The sequence below is a fragment of the Hordeum vulgare genome, chromosome 4H (genome assembly GCF_904849725.1).
Source record: "Hordeum vulgare subsp. vulgare chromosome 4H, MorexV3_pseudomolecules_assembly, whole genome shotgun sequence".
Classification (NCBI taxonomy): Eukaryota; Viridiplantae; Streptophyta; class Magnoliopsida; order Poales; family Poaceae; genus Hordeum; species Hordeum vulgare.
In genome coordinates this window covers 550,019,286-550,028,886 of record NC_058521.1, presented here as the reverse complement: position 1 = coordinate 550,028,886, position 9,601 = coordinate 550,019,286, and the positions used below count along the sequence as shown (strand labels likewise).

Genomic DNA, 9,601 nt, shown 5'->3' with positions numbered 1-9,601 from the left:
GGCCTCGCGCGCAGCCTCTTCTTGCCGCCGCGGATGACCACGCCGACGGGTGGCGTCGCGCCGGAACCGAAGAAAGGAAAAACATCCGCGAAGAAGAAGGCGACGGACGGCTCCGGCAGCTCGAAGGCGAAGAAGAAGGTTGTAGGGCGGCGGACGGGCGCGGCGTCTACCGAAGCGCCGGCGAGCTCACTCGTTGAGCCTGCGGCCGACCGCACCACGTGTTCGACGAAATGCCCCCAAGGTGAAAAAAATTCCAACTTTTATTTTCTTGTTCTTTTTTCAATGCATCATCATATAGATAGCTTATATTTGCATTGTTCAAAAAACTTTGTAGTCTCAACGATGATGCATACATGTCAACTATGGGTGTTAGGTCCAACAATTCGCATTGGTCTCAAACCAATGACATCCATTTGGACGACCATGAGTTTGAGGTGGACGAGGAGGGTGAGGGCATTGTCGAGGCACCGAAAGGAAGAGCGGGCAATTACACCACCAACGATGACAAATTACTATGCAATACTTGGTTGCAAGTGTCGAGGGATCCATCCGTTGGAGGTGATCAAAGTAGAGATGCTTATTGGGGGCGAATGAAAGAACACTTTGATGCTCAGGACGTGAGTGGAATTGACCGCTCCGAGAGATCACTTCGGTCCCGATGGTCGACAGTCAACTCGGATTGTCAAAAGTGGGCGGCCGCACAAAAGGCAGTTGACAAGCTTAACCCAAGTGGCACAAATGAGGATGATAGAGTAAGTGGCATCTCATACATGTTCATCATACTTGTTTTTGGTGTCCGAAGTGCTAACTTGTTTTGTTTTTCTTGTAGTACAACATTGCACAAAACTTGTTCAAAGAAGAGACGAGGACAACCAAGAAGGAGAAGATCAAGAAAGGAAAGATCTTTACCTTGCCTCATTGCTACGAAGTGTTGAAGGATGATGAGAAATGAAAGAAGCGTGAAGATTTGGATGATTTGCATTTGAGCAACAAACACAAGCGCACAATTGAGTTGAATGATGATGAGGAGGAGGATGATGCATCAAGTGATGACGGCAAGAGAAGCCCCACACCCAACTCGGTTTCATACTCGAAACCAAAACGACCGGATGGGTGCAAGAAGGACAAAACCGAAAAGAAGAAGAGGAAAGGAGATGATGAGCTCACAAATGCTATGGAAGCTATTGTGAAGGCAAGAAAAGAAGCGAACGAGGTGAGGAAAATGGCAAGGAACCAAGATGTCGCGGCCGAGGAGAGGAGGTTGGCGGCCGAGGAGAGGAGGGTGGCCGCCGAGGAGAGGAAAGTGGCATTGGAGGAGAGGAAGGTGGGCATGGAGGAGCGAGCTAAGTTGTTGGAATGGGAAAAGCACTTGTTCTTCTTAGACACATCTTTGTTCAATGATGCGCAAAAGGAATATGTCAACCTTGCCCGTGAAGAAGTGTTGATTCAAAAAAGAGCCATGATCCGCACAATGGGTGGCGGTGGCCTTGGCGGCATGGGTGGCGGTGGCCTCGGCGCCATGGGAGGCATGGGCCTCGGCGCCATGGGAGGCTTGGGTGGCTTCGGAGCCATAGGAGGCATGGGTGGCTTTGGAGCACCCTCCAACGCTATGGGAGGCATGGGTGGCTTTGGAGCACCCTCCAACGCTATGGGAGGCATGGGTGGCTTTGGAGCACCCTCCAACGCTATGGGAGGCATGTGCCTCGACGCCATGGGAGGCTTGGGTGGCTTCGGAGCCATAGGAGGCATGGGTGGCTTTGGAGCACCCTCCAACGCTATGGGAGGGATGGGTGGCTTTGGAGCACCCTCCAACGCTATGGGAGGCATGGGTGGCATGAGTTTTGCTTCTCTCATGGGAGGCATGGGTGCACCTCCGGCCATGGGTGGAATGTCTTTCGATGTGCCTCACACACATGCCCATGAAAATGCCATTGAAGATCTTGCCAAGACCGTCGGAGCTACACGTGATGCGGTGCGTGATGAGGTTAGGGAGGAAGATTCATCTTCGAAGGCGGAAGAATCGTCTTCGAAAGACGAGGAAGATGGTTGATGTGTTATATGTCTTCAACTTTGTTGGATGAACTTGTATTTTGAACTTGGTTTGCATTTTGAACTTGGTTGGATGAACTTGTGGGCATGACTTTTATTCATCAACTTGTTTGTGTTAAATTTCACATGTTCATTGCATTTTGATGAATGTTTCAACCTATTTTTTGTCCAAATGCCATATATTTGGGCGCTGCTGGAACGGCACGCGCGCTGCATTTTAAAGCTGCTGCTAGAGCCAGCACTGCGCGACGCGCCAAACCAGGCAACCAGCGTGCGGCAAACATGCTTTTTGGCGCGGCGCGAAGCGCGGCTGTTGGAGATGCTCTAAAAGGGTCCAAATAAGGGTCCAAATAAGAACGGTAATGCTGTCATGCTTCACCCGCAAAAAAAGAAGGGTACTGTTGCCATGCAAGTCTGAAGAAATTGTTACCCTCCTACAACTAAAATTGTTATAAAAATATTCGTAATTCCCACCCCAATGAATGCTTTTTTTTTTTTAGAGAAACCGCAGTGAATGTTGGCCAGCTAAGAGTGTCAAAATTATAACGCACCGTGCGGTTGTCGACAGTACAGCAGCCTACATGCAGTCCCAGTGAAATACCAGCCTCTTAAACCCGTGAATATGGAGCAAAGTCAACGTGGCAACAGGTGGTTAACTCCCATCCCGTTCTTCACGCCCGGGCTGCCTCCCCCACCAGGTTCATCGAACCTGGACACGGTTTGACTCTCCCTCCCCTCTCTCTTTTCGCTTCTTCTTCCTCCCATCTTTTAAATAGTGATGAAGGAGCTGTCGTAGATCTCCTGACCCACAATCGCGTCCACGTTCGGAGCGACCCTCCACCATCCAATCTGCTGGAAGGTATAGTCGGAGTAGAGCACCGGTGGGGCCCAGGAAAAGCGAGGAGGAAAAGGTCTGGAGCTCCACGAAGGTGCTCCCAGAGGAACAGCACGGTAAGAAGAAAGACCACTTGTTCCTTCTTTTCGATTTCTCTCCATATTTTTTCTCTCTCTTTTTGCACATCTCAGCAGGGAATAAGCCCCACAGAAAAGCTGTTTTTCGACCGCGTATTCGTAAAGGGTTTTAGTCCCTGCCTTTCTTTTATCACCTCCTCTCTGTTCTTTGGGTGACTGTTTTCTTTCTCGGGGCATCAGGGTTCAGTCTTCAGTGATCTAGATGATTTCCGGAATGTTAAACAAGAACTGTTTTCCTTTGATTTCTATGATGATAGGATCACTGGATCAGACACTACAGTGACTTATTCTTATGTTGTTTATTTTTATCTTGGGTTTTGACCGGGGAGTTTTATGTGATTTCCCAGTGTTTTTCATGAACGAATACTTCCATTTTATCATGCGCGCACTCTAAAAAACTGCCATTCTATCATGCATGGGCATGGGTGGAATATGATCTACACAGAGCAGTTACTGTGTCGCTCAACATTGTAGATGCTCCTATCCTGAAACTGTATTGAAAATAGCAGAGCACACTGGGCCACCACTAGAATGGAAAAAGGCTACAGCTGCAACGTGTGCTTAGGGCCAAGGTTCGTCCGCAAGCGAGTGATGAGAGCCACCGAGAGTGCAAGGAAGGAATCTGTTAGGCAGAGAAGCGCGTAGGTTGGCGCTGTGCATTTCAGGGCCGTCCACCATGTCGCCCAGCCTCATCGCATATCGCTTCTTTGACCAGGTTCATGCAATCGGCAGACCGCATTTTCCAAAAATACTACGAGTATTGGTTAATTAGGGAAGACAAAGAAAATAAACCAATATAATCGAGCTATTATTGCGACGACTAACTGTGTCGATCTGCAGTCTGATCCTGCACTTCTGCTGCTGCAGATCATGTTCAGATGGTGTGTAACTAGAGTTAACAACTGCATTATTGGGGCCTGCAACCTGCCTAGTCCAGGAGACAGACTATATTATAAGGTGTAGCATGCCATTAGCAGTGGAACTTGCACATAACTAGGGTTAGAAAAATCTATTTTTGTTCCCTTGATGACTGGATCAACTGTTTTAGAAACAAGGGGTCCTCCTACCGATTTCCGTTGAAGAAACCGCCAACTAGTTCAGTACAGCAGTACATCAGAATAAGAAGCAAAAGAAAGAGAGATTCTCGCAAACTATGCTTGTGTAACACATGCACAAACATAGGGCAGGCTAGAAATAGCCGCAGGCTAAAAATTGCAGTGGACGGTGCTCTTCTGAATCCTTAAGTTTCTGTATGGCTTCACAAGTCATAACACATGCATTTGGGTAAGCCTAAATGTTAAAATTGCACAAGTCTGGGTCCCTTTATGTCTTATACTTTCTATTCATTGGATTTTGATTGCGCATTAAGCCAACGTGTGCATGACTCGACGGTCCAGGAAGGAAATCGTTCCTTTTCAGCTAGAAAAACTGCCAACATTTCAAAACTGTATTTGATGAAGATTGCTACCTGCTAGCATATCTTAATAAGTTTCCCATGTAGGAATACATAACATACACCCATTTGCTCAAGTCCACTCTGGCCCATATGAGTTTTCTTCAATCACATTCAAGCACACACAGAGAGCTGAAACCCAGTTTCATTGTTCCTTCTGTCACCTGTCGCTGAAACCGTTTGATTGTTTACGCAGAAATGATTTACAAGTTCAGCAAGTGATGAGCTGTGAGAATAACCTATTCATTAGGGTAGGCGTTCCCCGCGCTATGTTGAATGTGGTGCGATTTTCGACGCAGATGCATAATTTGCAGCTTAACTTATCTCTTGGCCCTCCAATTAAAATATAGGAGTTGACCTTCATCACAGGCGCCGGAGCTTCTCTGCATCTATATATAATGGACATTCCCTGGCTTCTGAAAAATCACCACAAAGCAGCAGGCCTTTGTCTTTGTGGGCTGAGTTTCTCCAGTAGTCATACACTCATACTTGTGTATGTTTTCTTCCTTTCGTCTATTAGTTCTTCATTCACGGTGAAGAATGATATGCAATGATCAGTGGTGTTGGCTGCTTCCATTCTTGATATATATTGTTGTTCATGCATATGAGTTTCTGATTCCTTCCTTCAGTTCTGAAGAAGACCCTTGGTCTTGGTTTCCTTGATGTAATTTGTTTCATTCAGTTCAGAGCTTAGTTGCACCATGCATGTAGAGGGTCATGCATGTCCATGCATGTCCATGCGTGTGTGTATGCTTTATTTGATTATTAGTACTAATGATTTCTCCGTCTAAATTACATGGAGAGTTCGTTTACATCTAACTTCAGTTCTGCACTAATATATGTTAATTATCTCACTCGTTGCTTCATCTTCAGGCAAACGTATCCGTCTGCACATAGGCGCACGCAACGTCCGCAAGAATGCCGAGAACCGTGTCGGACGGAGGCGAAGATTTCGATGGCGACGTCTGCAGCCAGACGGCGTCGCAACGTCACACCGACAGCACCCACCACCACCATGGCTACAAGGTCGGGTTCCCGCCGGCCAAGGGCGTCTTTGCCGAGTTTGCCGAGGGGGTGAAGGAGACGTTCTTCGCCGACGACCCGCTGCGGGAGTACAAGGACCAGCCGAGGTCCAAGAAGCTGTGGCTCAGCCTGGTGCACCTCTTCCCGGTGCTGGACTGGAGCAGGAGCTACACCTTCGGCAAGTTCAAGGGGGACTTGGTCGCCGGCCTCACCATCGCCAGCCTCTGCATACCTCAGGTAGCTGGCCGGCTGTTCTTCTTGCATGCAGCAATCACGGTACAGTTGGTTGGTTTGTCCACTCCGGCATGCGTTCTCATGGTGTCTACTCTTATCTTGCACCAGGACATTGGTTATGCCAAGCTTGCCAACCTGCAGCCACATGTTGGACTGTGTAAGTTCACATGAAACACGGTAGAATGCCCAGTTTTGCTCCTGCAAGTATGCATGCAACTAGAATGACCAGAGTTTTGCTGGGTCCTTTTCGCAGATAGTAGCTTCGTCCCGCCTTTGATATACGCCCTGATGGGCAGTTCCAGGGACATAGCCATCGGTCCAGTGGCCGTCGTGTCGCTGTTGCTCGGCACTCTCCTCCAGGAAGAGATCGACCCCGTCAAGAATCCACTTGAGTACAGCCGGCTGGCGTTCACCGCAACCTTCTTCGCAGGGATCACTCAGGCAATGCTCGGATTCTTCAGGTGCGCATGGCGACATGGTCCCCCGGTGCCTGTTAACTTGCCAGTTCATGATGACATATTGGCATGAACACTTGAATACGTCATCTGTTTTATGTAGTCTCTGACCGGACTCTGCTGCAGGCTAGGGTTTATCATAGAGTTCTTGTCTCATGCGGCCATCGTCGGGTTCATGGCCGGTGCCGCAATCACCATTGCCCTTCAGCAGCTGAAAGGCTTACTTGGCATAGCGAAATTCACTAAGAAGTCTGATATCATATCGGTCATGGAATCGGTATGGGGAAATGTTCAACATGGGGTAAGATATCATACCTTTTGTATACATTTAACTTCCGGGATAAAATCAAATATTTCATAAAACTTACGCTTGCGGTGTTGATTCAGTGGAACTGGCAGACGATATTGATTGGATCGTCCTTCTTGGCATTTCTTCTAACTACAAAATACATTGTAAGATAATAATACATGTGCGTAATTTCATCTTAGTTCTCCTTGACTACTTGTGATGATCATGCTGTTCCATTGGGATAATTCAGGCCAAGAAGAATAAAAAGCTCTTCTGGGTTTCTGCAATCGCTCCTCTCATTTCAGTGGTCATATCCACCTTTTGTGTGTACATCACCCGTGCGGACAAGCAGGGCGTTGCAATTGTAAGTCGTACTTGACTACTCGCCACTTTTGCCATCGGAGTAACTGTGGTAACAAGTTAGTCGAAGACAAACAATATGGGCTAATCACTAATTAATTGCAGGTCAAGAATATAAAACAAGGCATCAATCCACCTTCATTTGATCTCATATATTGGTCTGGCCCATACTTGGCGAAAGGATTCAGAATTGGTGTAGTATCCGGAATGGTTGCCCTTACGGTAATAAAAACTTCATTGCCTTTTCAGTTTCAATTTTTTCCGCATGGATTTCTTTTAGGACATCCAACAATGTGTCAAAACTAATGCAAACCTTTTAGGAAGCAATTGCAATTGGAAGAACATTTGCTGCCATGAAGGACTACCAAATAGACGGGAACAAAGAAATGGTGGCTCTAGGAACCATGAACATTGTTGGTTCAATGACTTCGTGCTACGTAGCCACAGGTGGCTACTAATTTAGTTTTAAAATGGTACCTATCCCATACAAATATAGCATTCTACTGACAAGATATGTTCACTGCAGGTTCTTTCTCACGATCAGCAGTCAATTACATGGCTGGCTGCAAAACAGCGGTATCCAATGTTGTAATGGCAATTGTAGTGATGCTCACACTATTGTTGATCACCCCATTGTTCAAGTACACGCCGAATGCGATTCTAGCTTCTATCATCATAAATGCAGTGGTTAACCTAGTTGACTATGAGACAGCCTACCTTATCTGGAAGGTTGATAAAATGGACTTCGTGGCATTGCTAGGAGCATTCTTCGGGGTCGTATTTGCATCAGTGGAGTACGGCTTGCTCATTGCGGTGCGTACTACTACGATTCCTATCTTGTAAATTACAATTGAATTCCTCGTATTGGCATGGCTGATGAATGTAGATCTTGTACGGAATAGGTTGCAATATCTCTTGGCAAAATTCTTCTCCAAGTGACAAGGCCGAGAACAGCTTTACTCGGCAACCTTCCAAGAACAACGATCTACAGAAATGTTGAACAATACCCAGAAGCTACCAAGGTACCCGGGGTTATGATTGTGAGAGTGGACTCAGCCATCTACTTCACAAACTCCAATTATGTTAAAGAGAGGTAAATTTCTTTCATACAAAACTTACAGATTTACTTTATTCAGTGGCATCATTACTAGTATAGGAACTTATTATCCTATTTTTAGAATCCTGAGGTGGCTGAGGGACGAGGAGGAACAACAGCAGGAACAGAAATTGTCCAAAACAGAGTTTCTCATTGTTGAGCTATCTCGTAAGGAGACAGCGGATTTATTATATTTTATAATAAGGAAATTATTATTTTATTTAATTATTGCTAGACGCTGATCTACTAATTCTGTAACAGCGGTAACTGATATCGACAAAAGTGGAATCCATGCCTACTATTTTATTTAATTATTGCTAGACGCTGATCTACTAATTCTGTAACAGCGGTAACTGATATCGACACAAGTGGAATCCATGCCTTGGAGGAGTTGTTGAAAGCACTTGAAAAGCGCAAAATTCAGGTAAAATACCGGAAACTAGTAGGATTAGAACTGTACAAGTACTAGCTGCTACCACAAGAATGTTCATGCAAGAAACACTTCACTAAGAACAAAATCCATGTGTGCCACTTACAGCTGATCCTTGCCAATCCCGGGCCAGCAGTGATCCAGAAGCTGCGGTCAGCGAAATTCACCGACCTCATCGGCGATGATAAGATATTCCTGTCGGTCGGCGACGCGGTGAAGAAATTTGCTCCCAAGTCTTCCCTGAACGTCTGATGAAGGCGCGTCGAATGAAGCGATGTACAGGCGAAGCAAAGAGATATGTTGTGATTCTTATAGAGCAAGGAGCACAGAAGTACACGACATAGTTCGTGCAAAGCTATAGTGGAGGTGTGTGTGGAGTTGGAGCACATAAGGTTTGCAAGGTGTGGTTGGTGAGAAAGGAGAAGATGGTGGCCTAGGTGGACATAAAGTGTGCGTGGTTGTGGTGTGTGTTGGCGAGCAGTTGGATGTAGGTGTATCATGATCCATCTTTGGGTTTTTTTTCCTCCAGTTTTTTGGATCTGTACCACTGTATCTTGTTAGTGTTTGTACATCAAGGCTTTATAAAGAGGTTTTGCATTTGGCTGAGCGGAATGGATACACTAAGATTCCGACACTACTTGCTTGTGCATTCTAGCTTTGGGGTATTAGAGCGTCTCTAGCCGATCCTTCCAAACTTAATACCTCATCGTATTCCTCATGCTCTAATGTAATTCCTTGGTACTTTTTTTTAGGAATTAAACTTTGTCCATCGAGCCAATTCCTCAAAAAAATAGAACACACAATTTTGCACACCATCATATTTCAAACACGCATTTAAACTATATTACTAAATGACAATACGACATTAACATCAAACCTAACATACTTGAACAGTTCTTTACCTAGTACATTTCCACTACACCGACATTACCAAGAAAGGTAAGAGGAGCTCTACTCCCTGGTCGGACGGGATATTGATCACCCCCACACCTAAGAGGCTGACCTCATCGTCGTTGGCGGCGAGCTGAATCCATGTCATCAATCCTTGCAACTTTTTCATTATCACAATGCCTAGAGATGAGCATAAGATATTGGCAGAGATACACATGCAGCTTCACAACATATACCAAAAATCGCTTCCTTCAAATGAGATCGGTGTTAGATATGTATAGTCCCCTTTTCGGTATATACCCATTGTATAAGGGGTTTCCTGCATTTTACCTCACGTGTCCATGTATTG

General features: G+C 45.9%; 1 protein-coding gene across 3 annotated transcripts; it reads left to right on the top strand.

The window, feature by feature from the left end:
* The first annotated feature begins 4,467 nt into the window (after positions 1 to 4,467).
* Positions 4,468 to 8,967, top strand: LOC123449437 (sulfate transporter 1.2-like). Of its 3 annotated transcripts, XM_045126668.1 has the most exons (13): positions 4,469 to 5,734; positions 5,840 to 5,888; positions 5,985 to 6,192; positions 6,313 to 6,487; positions 6,574 to 6,639; positions 6,726 to 6,839; positions 6,941 to 7,057; positions 7,156 to 7,282; positions 7,362 to 7,648; positions 7,738 to 7,928; positions 8,014 to 8,099; positions 8,279 to 8,355; positions 8,470 to 8,967. In XM_045126668.1, the coding sequence occupies exons 1-13, from the start codon at positions 5,393 to 5,395 to the stop codon at positions 8,611 to 8,613; spliced, it is 1,983 nt and encodes a 660-aa protein (XP_044982603.1). In that variant the 5' UTR covers positions 4,469 to 5,392; the 3' UTR covers positions 8,614 to 8,967. The 3 variants fall into 3 exon arrangements, with proteins under 3 accessions (XP_044982602.1, XP_044982603.1, XP_044982604.1); XM_045126667.1 differs by having other exon boundaries at positions 4,468 to 5,888; XM_045126669.1 differs by lacking the exon at positions 5,840 to 5,888 and having other exon boundaries at positions 5,963 to 6,192.
* The last annotated feature ends 634 nt before the right edge of the window (positions 8,968 to 9,601 follow it).

Excerpts from the sequence above, each read along its gene's own strand:
- LOC123449437 (XM_045126667.1), top strand. The coding sequence starts at position 5,393 with ATGCCGAGAACCGTGTCGGACGGAGGCGAAGATTTCGATGGCGACGTC. Across the intron at positions 6,640-6,725 it reads TTCTAACTACAAAATACATT|GCCAAGAAGAATAAAAAGCT; the intron begins GTAAGATAATAA and ends GGGATAATTCAG. Across the intron at positions 7,649-7,737 it reads AGTACGGCTTGCTCATTGCG|GTTGCAATATCTCTTGGCAA; the intron begins GTGCGTACTACT and ends TGTACGGAATAG.